Genomic DNA, 19,592 nt, shown 5'->3' with positions numbered 1-19,592 from the left:
GCAGGCAGAGAGGAGGGAGCTCCCCAGTTTCAGTTTGGCCGGCAGGCTGGCGGGTGGCAGGCGTGGGGAGAGCCACCCACCAGCATCCACGTCCCCAGCGAGGGAGCCCTCCTCCCAGCCCCGGAGGCCTGGCCTCCTCCCTGAGACTGGCGCCCACGTGCTGAAGGGCAAAGTGTGGGTGCTAGGGTCTGGCTGGTGGGGGGTGAGGGGTGAGCAGCAGCTTGAAGATATTTTCTGCGGGAAGCTCTGCTCTGCTTAGCTACTCCATCCTCCAGGGGCACCAGCTGCAGACCACTCCCTTCTAGATGCGTGAAGCAGGCTTTTGTGAAGCAGGCTTTTGCCTCCCATCCCACAGGCTCCTCACACTTCACCCGGAGGGCCCAGGGTGATGGATGTGGGTGTCTGGGTTGGGGAGAAGAGCTAGAAATGGAACGTGAGCAGCAGAAGATCACGAAGCCTTGAAAGCAAGGGAGCGGAGAGGCCCTGTGAGGGCCTGGAAAAGAGCACAGGTTCTGGGACCATCAAGTCCTCTGCGGGCTCCACCATCACTCGCTGTGTGAGTGTGGGACAGGTACTTACCAGCCCTGTGACTCAGTTTCCTCAGTTACAAATAGAGACAAGATGATCCAAATAAAGCATCTGGCCCAGGGCCCAGCACAGGATTTGACGATGCTAATGACAGAGCAGACGTACTGACGTAGAAGAATACGCATAATATACTCCCAAGCAGAAAAAAGCCAAGTTGCAGAACAACAGTTACAGCTGCGCCGTCTAAAACGGTGGCCACGAGCCACAGGGGCCCATTTACGTTTAAATATATTTACATTAAAGCAAATTGAAAATTCAGTTCCTTCCACACTAGGAAGCCACATTTTAAGTACTCAGTGGGCCCATGTGGCTTGTAGCAACCGTACTGGACAGCACAGATCTAGAACATTTTCATCATCACAGAAAGTTCTGTTGGACAGCTCTGAGTAATACGAGCCCATTTTTGTAATTAAAAAAGAAAACTGTGTCCACTTGCAAAAGCATGCGAAAATTTTTTGGAAGGGTACCATGCCCCTGCTCCAAAAGAATACAATGTGATCATGGAACGGCCTCATTTGCTGCAACTTCCCCGGGGCAGGATGGGGGCACTCGTGGGGAGCAGGAAGGGGTGCAGAGCCCAGAGTGGGAACCCCACCGCGGGCAGAGCGAGGCTAGCGGGCTGGGGGCAGCAGGACAGCGAGTCGGCACCTGCACAGAAGCAGCCCTGGGAGTCGAGGCCTTTCTCCGTGGGGATGGCCACCAGGTACTGCAGCAGGAAGCCATTCTCCCGCGTGGCGAACTTCAGCACCTCCTGACAGTTTTCATCCAGACTCCCACCGAGTGTCACTGCCTCCTCAGCTGTCTCCAGGTAGGACGCCAGGACCTTGCGCACCAGGTCCCTCCACAGGGCGGCCTCCTCAGCGTTCCCGGCCTGCAGCTTCAGGACGGCCTTGGCCGTGATGATTTTGAAGAAGGATGGGCCCCCAAGGCTCGTGTCCGGCAGGATATCTCGGATGGTCTCGACTCCATGGCTGTCACTTAACATCTTCTCATTGTTTCTCACGCGGAAGCACTTCAGAGACTCCAAGGACAGGGAGAAGATACAGGGCATCCAGGTCCGGTCTGTGTACAGGTACAGAAGGGATTCCTTAATAGCGTCAGGCTCGGGAACCTGGGAAGAAGACCAGTCAAGCTGCGGGCCCTGGGGGGTTTCAGGCTCCGAGAGCAGGTCCGAGTGGGAGGGGCAGCCACCCTGGGGGGCCTCCGGAGGGTCCTCGGGCTGGTCTGGGTACTGGATGGTCACCCACTCCTCCTCCTGCTGGGGCCGCCGGCACTTCTGCAGCGCCTCGCGCACACGGTCCAGCCAGTCCTCAGCTTCATCGCGGCACGAGGAGCGCAGGGTCAGCTTCTTGCCCGAGAAGACCAGCTCGAAGCGGCCATCGCTGTGGGCCGGGCCCACGGACTCACAGCGCAGCAGAGAGCAGTTCTCCACGCAGGTGCGCTCCTCGCCGCTCAGGTAGAGGCGCAACTCCAGCGGGGAGAGCTCGCAGAAGAGTTCCTTCCAGATGCCCATGGCCCCCCGCCGCTCCACCGTGCCCAGCTTCAGAAGCCCCCGGAATGGGTTAGACAGCCCTGGAGGCAGAAAGAGGTGCTTTAGACGACGGGCCTGACCCTTCACCACCCAGGAGAACATCCGGGGCCTGAGTCCTGTCCTGCGTGCAGACGACGTGACCACCAGGAGAACACAGGCCCGCCATGGGCCGGACGGGAACACTTTTTGAGAGCCTCCATTCCATCCTCACCCCAGCTGTTGACCTTGTTCGTGAATTTCACCGAGAGAATAAAAGCACTCAATCACCTCCACATGCCCCCCACTACCCCTCTCCCTTCCAGCATCTGCACCCACACTCTGCCTACCCCCGTCGCCAGGGATGAGCTGACTATGCTTACGTCTGAGGCCAACCCTCCCATTTGTGCATCTGTGCAGGGGGTCCCACCGCCCCCCACATACTCAAGGACAAGGACGTCCCTCCAGCAATCCTCCCTCCCTCTCCTGCACCGCCGTTTCCTCCCTTCTCTACTGGATCATTCCCACCAGCCCACAAACACGCTGTTATTTCTCCCAGCTTTAAAAATAACCTCTTGACTCCACTCGCATCTCTAATTACCACCCTGTGTCTCTGTCCCCTTTTCAGAAACCTCCCTGGGGAGGTGTGGGAACTGTCTCTAGTCCCCCTGCTCCCATTCCTGCTTGAAGCTGCTCCAGGCAGCCTTCTGTCCCCTCATTCCACAGAACCTGCCCTTGGGAAGGCTACCAGGCCCTCCTTGTCGCCAAGTCCAAAGGCCAATCCTGGGTGCCCATCTGGCCTAGCCCATCACAGCTGAGCCCCCCTTCCCTTGGCTCTTCTCAGCCGTCACTGTCCCCCCTCCTGTGTCCCAGGCTCCCCCTCCTCTCGCTGGCCTCTCGATGCTGGAGGCCCCGGGCTCAGCCCTGGATTCTCTTCTCTACTGACACCAGCTTCCTAGCTGATCTCCCCTGGTCTTGGGGTTTTATGTCAACAACTCTCCAGTTTTTATCTCCAGCCTAGACCTTGAACTTTAGATTCTGATCTTCAACTGCCCTGTGTATGTCTAACAGGCTTCTCAAAGTTGACATGTCCAAAAATGAATTCCTGATTCTCCCACTCCAAACCCGCTTCTCTCCAGAAGTTCCTCATCTCATAAAATGACTAACTTCATCCTTCCAGCTACTTGGGCTAAAAACCTTGGAGTTATTCTTGATTTTCTTTCTTTCACACTCCACATCTAATCCATCAGCCAATCCTCTTGGCATATCCAGAATCTTCCTCCACTTCACACCGCCTGCACCACTGCCTCAGGGGTTCAATCCACCGTCATCCCTGGCCTGTTATGGCCGTGGCCTCCTAACTGGTCTATGTCCCCTTGTAGCCCTTCAACAAATGAGCCAGTATGACTCCCCCTTTCGAGAGACAAGTCAGATCACGTCTCTCCGCCCCAAATCCTGAAAAGCTGCTGTCTCCCTCAGAGCAAAAGCCAATGTCCTTTCTGTGGCCCACGAGACCCTCTGTCACTCTGACCTCATCTCTAACCACCCCCCTCCCCATCTCCTCTGTTCCAGCTACTCTGGTCTCCACTCTCTTCCTGGACAGGCCAAGTACGTTCCCATCGCAGGGCCTTTGCACACGTTCTCCCCGCTCGAAACACGAAGATCGTCTCGTGCTTTCCTCCTTCCCTCCCCGATTTACTATTCCCCACAGAAATTATTATTACCTGCCCACACTGTACGTTTACTTGTTTGTTTGCTTATTTCCTGCCTCTCACACTAGAATATAAGTCTCATGAAGATAAGGACTTTGCTTTGTTTCCTGCTGTGTCCCCAGCACCTAGAACAGTGCCTGGCACATCACAGATGCTCAGTAAGTATCTGCTGAGTGAGTGAGTGAGTGCGTGTCTATGTACCACACACAACCCAATGATCCCTGCTCCCTGGGGGTCAACCATCCCCTGAACCAGGGGGTCCAAAGAACACACACGTCTCTCTCCCAGCCTGGACTAGCCTTAGAGATTTCAAACCATTGTGTAGGGTCTTCCCACCCTTCAGGGTACCTGATGATGCAGGCATAAAACACACCTTCTCTGGTATGGTTGCAACCATCACATGGGCTGAAAGAAAAACCTAAAAGGAGGCAGCATGGAGACCAGGGCTCTACCCAGCCTCCCCGAGCCAGGGCCCCAGGAACCTGGCCAGAATTCTCTGCTGGGTCATTGCAAACAGAAAATGAGGAGAGAAAGAAACTGACTCTAGAGCACACGTGTTTGTTTCTGAGGGTTACAGAAAAATTAGGTTATGGTTATTTAATGCTTTCTGGACTTTCACAGGGTATGGAGATCAAGGTGGCCTCACTGTAAACGGCACATAGAGGCCACTGAACGAACAGCAGATCTAATAACCCCATCAGAGCTGTGAAATAAACGAAGAGAAAGGCCTTGGGAAGGAGCAGGTGAAACACCTGGGCCTTTAAGAGGCAGGGGTTTGCTCTGGGCTACAGACAGAATCACGATGTCTATATACTCATAAGATTATCTTATGTATCTTATGTATAATCATAAGATTTATAGGAGAGTTTCAGGGAAGATATTTTCCATTTCAATATATGAAACAGTATTTGTGTACTCTGTAGGCAGTTTTGAGCATTACTTTATTAACATTTTATGAGAGGGACTTCCTTGGTGGTCCAGTGGGTAAGACTCTACATTCCCAATACAGGGGGCCCAGGTTTGATCCCTGGTCGGGGAACTAGATCCTGCACACATGCCGCAACTAAGAGTCTGCATGCCACAACTAAGTGTCCCCATGCTGCAACTAAGAGTCCACGTGCCGCAACTAAGACCTGGCCCAGCATGCATGCATGCATGCATGAATGAATGAATGAGTAAATAAATAAATAGGGCTTCCCTGGTGGTGCAGTGGTTAAGAATCTGCCTGCTAATGCAGGGGACACGGGTTCGAGCCCTGGTCCAAGAAGATCTCACATGCTGCGAAGCAACTAAGCCCATGTGCCACAACTACTGAGCCTGCGTTCTAGAGCCTGCCAGCCACAACTACTGAAGCCCATGCGCCTAAAGTCCATGCTCCGCAACGAGAGAAGCCACCGCAATGAGAAGCCCGCACGCAGCAATGAAGAACCAATGCAGCCATAAATGAATGAATGAATGAATGAATAAATAAATAAAAGATTTTATGAGAAAATATAGTACTCTTCCTGAAATGCTTTTCTGAATTACTCAGCAAGGGTGCTCCTTATTACATTCTGGGATGCGGTTTTTCTTGGGAGAAGACACCGCCCAGTTGGTAACGGAAAAGGGGACTTTTGAACTGCTTTCTGAAAGGCACTGCCCGCACGCAGTGCAGCGCCCGGAAGCCTGCAGAGTCGCTTACCCATCTGCCTGCGATGAACCACCCTGAAGTTCTTATGCTCCGGCGTCGGGGCGGCCTTGCTTCTCCTGCTTCCTAGGGAAGGCACACAAGCTTTGTCTAAGGCCTCCATGGAACAGCTTCTTCTTGGTCCTTGCGTGAGGAGACCAGGCCTCGGCTCTGGAGTCCCTCTGGGAAAAGCCACGGAATCATGGGAAGGACTCTCTGCGGGCTGTTCCCGGGGAGGCCGGTAGAAGTCATCTTCTGAGATCCAGCTCGTGCTTTTCTATTGGGAAAGAAGTAAAGACAGGTTGCTTTTAAAAACATCTTTATTGAGACATGATTCACATACCATAAAATCAATGCACTGAAAGCATGTAATCCAACAGTTTCCGTGTCTTCACGGAGTTGTGCAAACATCACTACAACCTGCGTTTAGAACATTTTCACTGCTTCATAAGGAAACCTCGTCCTCAGCAGCAGTCACTCCCTGTTTCCGCTCAACCCCCCCAGTTCTAGGCAACCAAGAACATACTTTCTGTTTCCAGAGATTTGGCCACTTTGGACACGCATAAACGAAATTTTATAACATGCGGTCTTTTGAAACTGGCTTTTCCTTAGCATAATGTTTTCAGGGTTGATCTATGGTGTGGCATGTATCAGTACTTCATCCCTTTTTATTACCAAATAGTATTCCAACGTATGGATGTACCACATTTTGCATATCCACTCATCAGCTGATGGACGTTTGGGTTGTTTCCACTTTTTGGTAATTATGAATAATGCTGCAGGGAACCTTGACATACAGGTTTTTCTGTGGATACTTGTCTTCTATTCCCTTGATACATACCTAGGAGTGTAACTGATGGGTCATATGATAACTATGTTGAACTTCTGAAGAATTTCCAAACTGTTTTCCTAAGTGGCTGCACCATTTTACATTCCCACCAGCAACATATGAGGGTTCCAATTTCTCCACCACCTCTCCATCATTTGTTATTATCTGTATTTTTGATTATAGCCATCCCATATGGCTGTAATAAGAAATGCAATCTTATGGTTTTGATTTGCATTTCTCTAACACCTAATGACACTGAGCATCTTTCCATGTGCTTATTGGTCATTTGTATATTTTCTTTGGAGAAAAGTCTATTCAAATCCTTTACCCATTTTTAAATTGGTTTATTTGTCCTTTTGTTCTTGTGTTATGGGTTGAACTGTGCTCCACCCCCAAAAAAAGATATGTTGAAATCCTAACCCTCAGTACCTCAGAATGTGACGTTAGGTGACAGAATGTGAAAACAGGGTTGCTGCAAACGCAGTTAGTTAAGATGAGGTCATACTGGTAGGGTGGGCCCTTCATCCAGCGTGACTGATGTCCTTATAAGAGGAGAAAAGACACACAGAGAGAGAACACCACGTGAAGACAGAGACACAGAGGGAGGCCACCATGTGATGACGGAGGGAGGGCCTGGAGTGATGCGTCTACAAGCCAGGGAATGCCCAAGATTGCTGGAGACACTACACGTTAAGAGAAAGGCGTGGAACAAATTGTGCTTCAGAATCTCCAGAAGGAACCAATCCTGCCTCCATCTGGATTTGGACTTCTAGCCTTCAGAATATCAGATACAGTAGTTCCCCTTTATCTGTGGTCTCACTTTCTGCGGTTTCAGTTACCCACAGTCAACTGTGGTCCAAAAATATTACGTGGAAAATTCCAGAAATAAACAATTCGCAAGTTTCACACTGCGTGCATTCTGAGTAGTGTGATGAAGTCTTGCACCATCCTTCTCCATCCCGCCCGGGCCGTGAATCATCCCTTTGTCCAGTGTATCTCACTCATTTGTCACTTATTTAGTAGCCCTCTTGGTTATCAGATCTCCTGTCATGGTATCACGGTGCTTGTGTTCACGGAACCCTTACTTTACTTAAGAATGACCCCAAAGCACAAGACTAGTGATGCTGGCATTTCGGATCTGCCAGACAAGCCGTAAAGTGCTTTCTTTAAGTGAAAAGGTGAAAGTTCTCAACTTAATAAGGAAAGAAAGAAATTATATTCTGAGGTTGCTGAGATCTACGGTAAGAATGAATCTTCTGTGAGACTGTGAAGAAGGAAAAGGAAATTTGTGCCAGCTTTGCTGTCACACCTCAAACTGCAAAAGTTATGGCCACAGCATGTGATAAGTGCTTAAAGGCATTAAATTTGTACAATAAGATATTTTTTTGGGGGGGGGGGCAGGCCACATTCACATAACTTTTATAACAGTATACTGTTATAGTTGTTCTATTTTATTATTTGTTGTTAATCTTTTACTGTGCCTAATTTATAAATTAAACTTTATCATTGGTACATATGTATAGGAAAAAATACACTATATATAGGGCTAGGTACTATCCATGGTTTCAGGCATCCACTGGGGGTCTTGGAACGTATCCACTCAGATAAAGGGGAACGACCGTAATACGTTTCTGTAGTTTCAAGCCATCCATTTTATGGTCTTTTGTTATAGAAGCCCCAGGAAACAAACACAATTTACAATGTTTTTTTTTTATATTCTGGACACTAGGCCCTTGTCAGATACACGATTTGCAAATAACTTCTCCAATTCTGTGAGCTGTCTTTTTACTTTCTTGATGTTGCCCTTTAAGGCACATAATTTTTAAATTTTGATGAAGTCCAATTTATCTATTTTTCCTTTTGTCTCTGTGCTTTTGGTATTGCACTTAAGAAACCATTGCCTAAGCCAAGGTTACAAAGACTTACTCCTACGTCTTCTGCAAAGAGGCTTACAGTTTTAGCTCTTACGTTTAGGTCTACAATCAATTTTGAGTTAATTGGTTTTTTAAATTAATTAATTAATTAATTTTTGGCTGCGTTGGGTCTTCATCGCTGTGCACGGGCGTTCTCTAGTTGCGAGGAGTGGGGGTTACTCTTTGTTGTGGTGCGCGGGCTTCTTCTCTTGCTGCGGAGCACGGGCTCTAGGCGTGTGGGCTTCAGTAGTTGTGGCACGCAGGCTCAGTAGTTGTGGCTCGCGGGCTCTAGAGTGCAGGCTCAGTAGTTGTGGCGCACAGGCTTAGTTGCTCCGCGGCATGTGGAATCTTCCTGGACCAGGGCTCAAATCCATGTCCCTAGCATTGGCAGGCGGATTCTTAACCATTGCGCCACCAGGGAAGTCCTGAGTTAATTTTTGTGTAGGGCGTGAGGAAGGGATCCACCTTTATTCTTTTGCATGTGGATATCCAGTTGTCCCAGCACCATTTGTTGAAGGGATGTAGGGTTTTTCAGCACTGCTTGTAGGGTTTGAGATGAGGGAGGCATGGGTGAGCAGGACCCAGAGACCTCACTAGCTCCCTCTGCCTCTGCTCCCCACTTCTGAACAGGCCCCTCGGCTCCAGGCAGCCAGGCCCTAGCCCTTCCCTTCTGTTGCTGTCTCTCCGAGTCTGAAGTTGCTCACTGGCTGAGGAAAGTGGGTGGCTCTGGGGTCAGGAGGCTTGTAGGAATGGACTCTGTCTCCTTTTCTTCACTATTTCAAGTGCTCCCTGCCTTTCCGTGCCTAAGTGTGGAAGAGCAGAGGTGAGGAAGCTGGCTGGGTGCCTAAGTGGCTGTCTACACAGAGGAAATGAGTCACCTGAGGGGTGGGACAGCCCAGCTGTTCTGTTAAGTGCCACCGACCTCATCCTGATGTTGCTATTTCCACCCCCTAAATTAAGACTGCCCTCCCTGCTCCTGCAGACAGGGAATGGGGGAGCAGGGCTTGGAGCTACCCAGAATGCCCGGAAGCATTGGTTTGGACAGTTTAATCCATTCAGATGCTGCCAAATTTTCTGAGTCAGGAGCTTGGAGGTGGGCTGGGGGCGGGGGGGCGGCTCACAGAGCTGGGCCTCCAGAGCTTCCTCCCCAAACCCTCAGGTCGGCAGGTGCTTCCTTCTGCCAGTGACAGGACAACGTGTCAATCGGGGTGACTGCTAGGGACTATTTACAACTCAGGATTCTGAACAAAGCCTGTCTAAGTCATCATGACCCAGGGGAACTCCCCAGGGAAAATGGGCTGGAGGAGCAATCATATGGCTGTCCAGGCAGCCTCCTGGAGCCTGGCACACACACCTGGGAAGCCCTGCAACGCTGCAGCCCCGGATAATGGCCCTAATGGGAGAGACTACTCTCCCTTGAGGCTCAGCTCAGGGGTCATCCATCGCCTTCTCCTGGAAGCTGTCCTTACTCACCCACCCCCAGCTGGGTTTGGGACCCCTTCTGGGCTCCCATGGCATTCTGTGTTCACCCCCATCCTAGCACCTACAAAGCTGTTTGGAATGGTCATCCTTCTTTGTGCCGGGCACAGAGCTATAAAAGATGAGGGGATACACCTTGACTATCCAACTATCTTTAACATAAAGTAACACAGATGGGGTGAGGAAACAAGGCAGGAGACAGATGTGGATTTTGAGATGGTGAGGGCCTCTCTCTCCTTGGAGATGTTCACACCTGGTCCAGTGGCCCCAGGCCGGCCACCAGGAAGTGATACTCTAGGGAAAACCTTTTGTTCTCTTAAGCAATAGAGAAAAACAGCAGGAATACTGGGTCCTTGGAGCTTCTGCACATGGGCCTGGACTAAGCTCTGCAGCTGTGCCCCCCTCCAGGACCCCCAGTTATTACACAGAGCGGGGGAGAGGGCAGCACACCACTGTTTCCCCTCCCCCACTAAACCTGCCTCCTGCTCATTCAAGGCCCCATATCTGGCCCGTTCCCTGCCCCTTTAACAGTGGGGGGAAATCACCAATGACCAAGGATCTAAGCCAGAGCAGCACCTGCCACCAGGACCCAAGACAGAAGAATGCCACTTGGAGTTACTACAGGGACCAGGACACTGTGTACAACAGCTAAATCCCAGAGAGGGGTCTGGCAGAGGAGTGAGACGTCAGGTCTCTGGACCACTTTCAAAAAATCCCTTTTGTTCAGTCTGTCCTCATTATGTCAGGCCAAGGGACTGCCTGTTCCCCCTCCTAGGGGAGGGGACCACATGCCAGAGGCCAGTGGTCCATGAGGGCAGTGATTAGGGCCAAGTCTTAGAATTCGGACTGTCCTCTGGGAGTTAAACTGAGAAACCAACTCACGACCTTCCGGATGCCACAGAGTCACCCTAGTTTCCCCACTCCCGTCCTTCCCAGCACTTGTCACCAGTGTAGTTATGGTACAGATAGTTATTTGTCTAACATAGTGTCTGTCCCCAAGGAGCAGAGCCTTTGTCCTGTTCCATCGCTGTACCAAGTATAGTGCTTGGCCCATAGCTGGGGCTTTTAATTAAATTAATTAAAAACAAATTTTTAAAGAAAGACTGAATGGCTCTCGGGATTATAAAACTCGATAGTGACTCCCTCCCCCCAATAAAGTGTCAGATAAATAGCAGTGACTAAATGACAGACACATAGAAAGATGAGAATCGCAGGGGCAGCACAGTGACTATCTCCTGAGAAGGGAATGGACGGACCCACAGCTCCCCTCTAGAGACAGACTCTGGGAGGGGCAAGCATCTGAGGTTCTCACGCTGAACTCGGCACCCGGTGCTTCGATTCCACGGTCCCCAAGCAACCCTGCAGCAACCAGACTCCCCTGATGCTGGCCAGGAGGCGGAGGGTGACCTGGTCAGACCAACCTGCCCGCCCCACGCACCTGGTGGAGCATTTCTCAGTGTAAACTTACAAGCTGGCATCTCGGGAGTCTCTGAACAATTTGAGAACTATTCACTGATACCTATGCTTTCCCAGGTACAGCGCTCAGAACTGACAATATAGAAGTGAACGTGGGACTTCCCTGGTGGCGCAGTGGTTAAGACTCCACGCTCCCAATGTAGGGGCCCCGGGGTTCGATCCCTGGTCGGGGAACTAGATCCCACATGCATGCCGCAACTAAGAGTTTGCATGCCACAACTAAGGATCTGGCAAGCCACAACTAAGGAGCCCGCTGGCCACAACTAAGACCCGGTGCAACCAAATAAGTAAATAAAATAAATATTAAAAAAAACAAGTGAACAAACGTGGTCTTTTGTATCATGGAGCTAATATCCTGGACAGAAATACAGGAAATAAACACGTAGACAATGAAAGCGATAACAGAATCTAACCTAGTGATGAGTGTCATAAAATGAAGCAGGTAAATGGGAAAGACAGTCATTGGGGATGGTGCTTTTGAAACAGGGTGGTCAGGGAAGGCTGAAACGACAGTGAGGAAAAGCAGTGAGTTGGGAAAGGGTCCAGGCAGAGGGAACAGCAAATGTAAAAGCTGGGGCTGGAAGGAGCGGGCTCTGGAAGGAGGTGCACGGAGGCAGTGCGGGGGTGGAGGTGGTGGGGACCGTCAAATGAGCAGAGGAGGAACTTTGTTGACGAGGTAAGCTGTTCTGTCCATCAGCTCTAGGACCCTGGCAAGATAGGATGTCGGAGCCAGCAAAGCAGAAGCCACACCCTCGACAGCAGTGAACTCACCACAGTCAAGGCCATGCTGGGGAGCCCTGTTGCGGCCCAGAGCCACTGTCCACAAGGGACATCCCTTTTCTCTAGCTCGAGTGGGGGCTTCAGAGCCTTTCTCTTCAACCTTCGGTGTGTGCTGCTGATTTTATAGTCACAACCTTCAGGGTCTTGTGACATTCTGGGCCTAAAGCCACCTTCAAGACAGCAAAAACTGGGGAACTCCCTGGTGGTCCAGTGGTTACGACTCGGCGCTTTCACTACGGTGGCCCAGGTTCAATCCCTGGTCGGGGAACTAAGATCCCCTAAGCTGCAAGGCCCGGCCCCCTCCAAAAAAGAGAGCAAAAACTGAGAGTCTGACCTACACTTACACAGTTCCATGATTTACACAGTCATACTCGATAAATGGTACTAAGTCAATCAGATATTCATTTGGAAAACACCTACCTCACACCATATACAAAAACTAATCCCAGATGAACCATAAACCTAATTGTAAAAGGTAAAATATGAAAGCTTCTAGAAGAAAATACAGGGATTTCCACAGCCTTCATAGCCTTGGGGTAGACACAGATTTTAAAAATAGACACAAAACACATTGATCCAAAACAAAAAGACTGATAAATTGAAGTTCATTAAAATTAAGAACTTCTGGGACTTCCCTCGTGGTCCAGTGGGTAAGACTTCGAGCTCCCAATGCAGGGGGCCTGGGTTTGATCCCTGGTTGGGGAACTAGATCCTGCATGCATGCCACAACTAAAAAGTCCACATCCTGCAACTAAAAACCCCACATGCCACAATGAAGACCCCGCGTGCCGCAATTAAGATCCGGCGCAGCCAAAGTAAATAAATAAATAAATAATTTTTAAAAATTAAGAACTTTTGTTCAACAAAAGATACCATTAAGAGACTTAAAAGGCCAGCCACAGACTGTAAGAAGATATTTGCTATAAACATATATTTTTCTCCAGTAAAAGACACATCCACAGTATATAAAGAGCCCCTACAAATCAATAAGGAAAACACATACACTCAATTTAAGAATGAGACAATTGTAGTGGGGTGGATGGACCTAGAGTCTGTCATACAGAGTGAAGTAAGTCAGAAAGAGAAAAACAAACACTGTATGCTAACACGTATATATGGAATCTTAAAAAAAAAGTGGTTCTGAAGAATCTAGGGGCAGGACAGGAACAAAGATGCAGACGTAGAGAATGGACTTGAGGACACGGGGAGGGGAAAGGGTAAGCTGGGATGAAGTGAGAGAGTGTCATGGACTTATAAATACTACCAAATGTAAAACAGATAGCTTGAGGGAAGCAGCCACATAGCACAGGGAGATCAGCTCAGTGCTTTGTGACCACCTAGAGGGGTGGGATAGGGAGGGTGGGAGGGAGATGCAAGAGGGAGGAGATATGGGGATATATGTATATGTATAGCTGATTCACTTTGTTATAAAGCAGAAACTAACACACCACTGTAAAGCAATTATACTCCAATAAAGATGTTAAAAAAAAAAAAAAGAATGAGACAATGACTTTAAAGGATGCTTCCACAAAGCAAATGAAAAGGTATCAATATCATTAGTCATCAGCGAAATGCAAATTAAAACCACGGTGAGATACCACTACACACCTACTAGAGTGGCCAAAATGTAAAAGATTGATAATACCATCGACTATGATAAATAGCAATGAAAATGCTCATATATTGCTACTGTTGAGTATAAGTTAGCACAAGCACTTTAGAAAACCGTTTGGCAGTATCTATTAGAGCTAAACATATGCCTACCCAGTGACCTAGCAATTCCACTCTTAGATGTACACCCAGAAATGAGTACACAGGTTCACTGAAAGGCAAGTACAAGAATGCTCACAGCTGCTTTCTTCATAATAGCCCAAACCTGAAAACAACCCAAACGTCTGTTAATGGGAGAATGGATAACGATGTTGTGATATATTCTTACAGTGGAAGACTACAGAACGATGGAAAAGAGCAAACTAGAGCTTCAGGCTACAGGTACAGATGAATCTCACAGACATAGTGTTCAGCGAAACAAGTGGAAGAGTACATACTGTATGATTCCATCTATATGAAGTTCAACAGTAGGACAAACTTTATGGACTAGAAGTGAGAATGCTGGTTTCCTCTGGAGCAGGGCAGTGAGTGGCAGAAGGCATGAGGGAAGCTTCTGGTGGCTGGAAATGTTCTGACTCTTGATCTGGATGGTGGTTACAGAGTGTGTATTATATATAATTATTCACTGAGGTGTACACTGAGGCTCTGGGTACTTTAAATACACCATTCCTCAAAAAATTTTTAAAGGGGAAAAGTGGGACAATTCAATGGGGAAATAATAGTCTTTTCAACAAATGGTGCTCATACAGCTGTATAACCACATGCAAAAAAATGAAGTTAGATCATAGATTTAAATGTAAGAGATGAAACTCTAAAATTTTTAGAACACATGGGAGTAAATCTTCACGACCTTGGATTAGGAAATGAGTACTTAGGTATGACACCAAAAGCACAAGTGACGAAAGAAAAGACAGACAACAGCAAAATTTAAAACTTTTATGCTTCAAATGATATAATCAAGAAAGTGAAAAGACAACCCACAGAATGGGAGAAAAATCGGCAAATCATTTATCTAATAAGGGTCTAGTGTCCAGAATATATAAAGAACTATAACTCAATTTACTAAATAACCCAATTTAAGAATGGGCAGGGACTTCCCTGGTGGTGCAGTGGATAAGACTCCACGCTCCCAGTGCAGGGGGCCCGGGTTTGATCCCTGGTGGGAGAACTAGATCCCACATGCACACCGCAACTAAGAGTTCGCATGCCACAACTAAGACCCAGCACAACCAAATAAATAAATATAAAAAAAAAACAGTCTGTGACAACTGTAATCTTAAAACAAAAAAAAGAATGGGCAGATGTTTTGAATGGACATTTCTCCAAAGAAAACACACAAATGGCAATAAGCATTTAGATGAAAAGATGCTCAGTATCATTAGTCATCAGGGAAATGCAAATCAAAACCATAATGAGATACCACTTGTCACCCACTAGGATGGCTATAATAAAAGCAAAACCAAGAAAAACAGACAGTAAGAACTGTTGGTGAGGATGCAGAGGAATGCACTGCTGGTTGAAATATAAAACAAGGCAGCTGCTCTTGGCAGTTCCTCAAAAGGTTATATATAGCTACCATATGAGCCCAAAATTCTACTTCAAGGTATGAATCCAAAAAAGTTAAAAACGTATGTCCAAGCAAAAAATTATACATGAATGTTCATAGTAGCGTTATTCATAATAGCCAAAAGGTAGGGCTTCCCTGGTGGCGCAGTGGTTGAGAGTCCACCTGCCGATGCATGGGACACGGGTTCGTGCCCCGGTCTGGGGGGATCCCACATGCCGTGGAGCGGTTGAGCCTGTGAGCCATGGCCGCTGAGCCTGCACGTCCGGAGCCTGTGCTCCGCAACGGGAGAGGCCACAACAGTGAGAGGCCCGCGTATCACAAAAAAAAAAAAAAAAAAAAAAAAAAATAATAGCCAAAAGGTAGGAAAAACGCCAATGTTCATTAACTTATTAATGGATAAATAAAATGTGATACATCCATCTAATGAAATCTACAATGGTACTGCTCAGCAATGAGAAGGAATGAAGTACTGATACAGGCCACAACATGGATGAAACATTTTGCTAACTGAAAGAAGCCAATCACAAGTGTCACATATTACATGATTCCATTTATGTAAAATGTCCAGAACAGGCAAATCTATAGACAAAGGAGATTAGTGGTTACCAGGGGTTGAGCGGGGTGAGGTAGGAGGGGAAAGGGACAGGAGTGATTGCTAATGGGTAGGGGGGTTCTTTTATGGGAGATGAAAATGTTTTAAAATTAGACTGTGATGGTGGTTGTACAAATCTGTGAATATACTAAAACAAATGGAATTATACACTTTAATTAGGTAAATTGTATGGTATGTGAATTATATCCCAATAAAGCTGTTAGAAAAAGAGAGTGGATATGCCTCTTCTATAGTCTATTTCATGGCGCTGGCCCATCCTGAGTTATAGGATCTGAAAGCTACAGGCCAAAGGATGTGTGTGGATGGAACTGAAAGAGCAAGGTTATATCCCCAACACAAGCCCCAGACAGCGGCTAGGATGAGCTCTGGGTTTTATGTGTCTGTGTCCACGTGCACTCCAATTCCTACTTCTGCTTTTCATGACCCAAGAACAAATGTGAAATGGCACAAGAGCTTGGGTTCACAGCTTGACTACTGCTTCCCGGGGCTCACAGTTCCAGCCTCTACCCTCGGGGCTCTCTCCAGGACAGTCCCAGAGCTGGCTTCCTCGGGTCATCAACACACTGGATTGGCTTATTCTAGAACAGCGCTGTCCCACAGAAATACAATGCAAGCCACATAGGTCACCTTAAACGTTCTAGTGGCCACATTTTAAAAAGTTTAAAAAAACAGGTGAAATTAATTTTAATAATATTTTTTATTTAAAATACATATTTTAAATGTTTTCATTTTAACATGATCAATAATCAAATTACGAATGACACATTCTACATTCTTTTTTTCCTACTAAGTCCTCAGAATCCAGTGTGTATCTTACTCAGCTTATCTCAATTCGGACGAGCCACGTTTTAAGTGCTCCAGAGCCACACGTGGCTAGTGGCTGCCCAAGTGGACAGCGCAGCCCGAAATCTGCTTCGTGTTGCAAAATGAGTATTTTCAAAGCCTGCTGCTTTATGAAAATGTTAATTTAATAGTAACAAGTACTGAGGAGGAAACCAAAGCTCAGTGAGGTGAAGTGCCTCGCCTAAGGCATAAGGGCATAACCCCTGAGTGGCAGGGGTTAAGAGAAGAGAGTCTGCAGTTGGGTGAGAATTACCTGCTCCACAGGGTCCATGTGCAGATGACAGGAGACACCCATGGGAAGAGATGGGCGCACAGCCTGGCTCACATCCACCACTCACACCCCAAGGAACATGAGCTCCATCACCACAATGCTATTAATACCAAACCATGCAGGGCGAGAGGCTCAGGGGGAAAAAGCAGAGACCACTCGGGGTCACTAGCTGGAGAAACTCCGCACCGCCTCTGAGACATTCACCAACACCCCGCCAAAAAACCCAGCTTGTACCACTCACCGGACTGGTGGGCAAGGGAACCACAAGGCTCAGCCGAGGTCCGTCCTCCTTCAGAGGCTTCCACTGGCCACTTCCTTGGCCGACTGCTCTGGTCGCCTCCCTCACAGGACTAGGAGGCTGCTGGCCTGAAGTGCTCCCCAAAGGGACAGCTTGGGCACTGCCCGGCTGTGGCCAGCCCAGGGCGCCAGGTGCCTGGGAAAGCGGCTCCTGCTTGCGGTCCCCATCTCGAGTCCCAGGGGATGCTCGGGCGGGGTGGGGCTCTGCAGGTACCTCAAGGCGCAGGGGTGTGCTGGTGTCCAGGCCGCGGAGGGCGAGCAAGGCCTGCAGCGTGGGAACCTCCGCTTCGTGGCTCAGTCTGTTGGTTGGCACAGAGTTCACCTGGGCTTTGCTGAATTCCGACAACACCCTGGAAGTTTTTAAACAAAGAAACCTGTGTGACAGGCTTGTCAGCTAGAATGCCCAAGGCTAAGTGGAAAACTGCTGTTTTGTGATTGAACAAAAAACAAAACAAAACAATCCCCAACCCCTTAATCATCGCTGTGCTCCCAGCTCATACACACAGACACTCCCACCAAAGTTGCTCCCCGGCTGGGACTTGGGCAGGTTGGGTAGGCAGGTGAGTTGTGCGGCCCAGGATCTCAGCTGACAAAGCCCACAAAGCAGAGGACAGGACTAGAGGCGAATGGGAACTGACCGCCTTTCACCCTCTGAACAGGCTAACGGTGGGCCTGCAGAGCTGGCTCAGCCAAACAGCTGTGTGGCCGGTCCCTGCCCCAAGGCGACCTCGGCAGTGGCTCGGTGAACAGCATGTCTCAGAGCTGGGCTCCAAGACTCCGCTCCCTGGGACATGGGCTTGGGTGAAGTGAGGACCCGCTTTGCTCCTGGAACAGTAACTGGGCAGCAGGGTCGGGGTGAGGGGCTGGGTGTGGATCCAGAGAAGCCTCAAATCCCCAGAAGCTGCTGCTGGAGCACAGTGCATACAAGCTGTGCAGTGTGTGTGCCCGTGTACATGGGGATGTGTCCCTGATGGGACTGGCACCTTCTGCCCCTCAGTGGTGTGTCTGGGGCCGGGGAAGCCAATGTCACTGCCTTTGTGTACACACACACACGCACACGCACACACACACAGAGTTCTGGGACTTCTGGAATGTGCGCTGGCTAGTGGCTGCTTCTCCCTCCCTCTCCTGAGGCTTCCGAGAATCCAAGTTCTGTTTCTGAAGTAAACCTATTTGCTGTCTCCACCTCTGCTTATGAATCCAGTGAGGACATCATGGGCAAATACAGGTTCTGGTGGCAAGAAAGCTGTCTGGAGGCCAAGAGATCTCACCATCGCACGTATCTGCCCTAATGGCTTAGACTGGGTGCAGAAGACACATCAATTCCCCTTAATGCGGTTACGGAAAAGAGGATTTTAGAACTCAAGTTTTCATCAGATTGTCTTCTAGGTGAGCTCTGCTCTTATTTACACCATCATAACCCCAAACAACATTTTAAGACATTTTAGACAAGAAGAGGTGACCAACCCATGCATTTCTGGGCAACTGATTTTCAACAGAGGTACTGAGACATTTCAGTGGGGAAAGAATAGTCTTTCAACAAATGGTGCTGCGATAAGTGAATAGTTCCATGCAAAAGAATAAAGTTGGACTCATCTCACACCATATAAAAAAATTAACCCCAAACGGATCAAAGGCCTAAAGGTAAGAGCTAAAACTATAAAACTCTTAGAAGGAAAGAGGTGTAAGGCTTCATATCTTTGGATCAGGCAATGGTTTCTTAGATATGACATCTAATGCATAAGTGACTAATAAAAAATATAATAAAAATATTTGCATATAAAATGTGCAAATATTATCATATATCTGATAAGAGTCTAGTACCCAGAATATACAGAGCTCTTACAACTCAACAATAAATAACCCAATTTAAAAACAGGCAAAGGATGGGACTTCCCTGCTGGTCCAGTGGTTAAGAATCTGCCTTAAAATGCAGGGGACGTGGGTTTGATCCCTGGTCAGGGAACTAAGATCCCACACGGCACAGGGCAACTAAGCCCACGTGCTGCAAGTAGAGAGAAACCCGTGGGCCGCAACAAAGAGCCCATGTGCCACAACTAAGACCCGACGCAGCCAAAAATAAATAAATAGTACAGATGAACTGGTTTGCAGGGCAGAAATAGAGACACAGATGTAGAGAACAAACGTATAGACACCAAGGGGGGAAAGTGGTGGTGGTGGTGGTGGTGGGGTGGTGGGATGATTTGGCAGATTGGGATTGACATGTATACACTGATATGTATAAAATGGATAACTAATAAGAACCTGCTGTATAAAAAAATAAATAAAATTCAAACAAAAATAAATATTTTTAAAAAGAAAAAAGCACAGTGCTTTCAAAAAATAAATTAAAAATAGGCAAAGGAAAAAAAATAGGCAAAGGATTTGAATAGACATTACTCCAAAGAAGATATATAAATGGCCAATGAAGACATGAAAA

At 48.1% G+C, this 19,592-nt stretch overlaps 1 protein-coding gene across 1 annotated transcript in view; it reads right to left on the bottom strand.

Annotated features, from left to right (window-relative positions):
- The window catches only part of PLEKHM1 (pleckstrin homology and RUN domain containing M1), a 41,892-nt gene that overhangs the window by 10,566 nt on the left and 11,734 nt on the right, over window positions 1-19,592 (bottom strand). The window contains exons 4-6 of the mRNA XM_065897594.1: window positions 17,097-17,502; window positions 5,489-5,750; window positions 1,237-2,160 (exon numbers count right to left, since the gene is read on the bottom strand). Of these exons, the coding sequence (XP_065753666.1) occupies window positions 1,237-2,160; window positions 5,489-5,750; window positions 17,097-17,502 (1,592 nt within the window). The remainder of the gene's footprint in view (window positions 1-1,236; window positions 2,161-5,488; window positions 5,751-17,096; window positions 17,503-19,592) is intronic.

This window comes from Phocoena phocoena, chromosome 19 (assembly GCF_963924675.1).
Source record: "Phocoena phocoena chromosome 19, mPhoPho1.1, whole genome shotgun sequence".
NCBI classification, from domain to species: domain Eukaryota; kingdom Metazoa; phylum Chordata; class Mammalia; order Artiodactyla; family Phocoenidae; genus Phocoena; species Phocoena phocoena.
The sequence above is the reverse complement of the archived record's forward strand: the minus strand, read 5'-3'. Positions and strand labels throughout refer to the sequence as shown.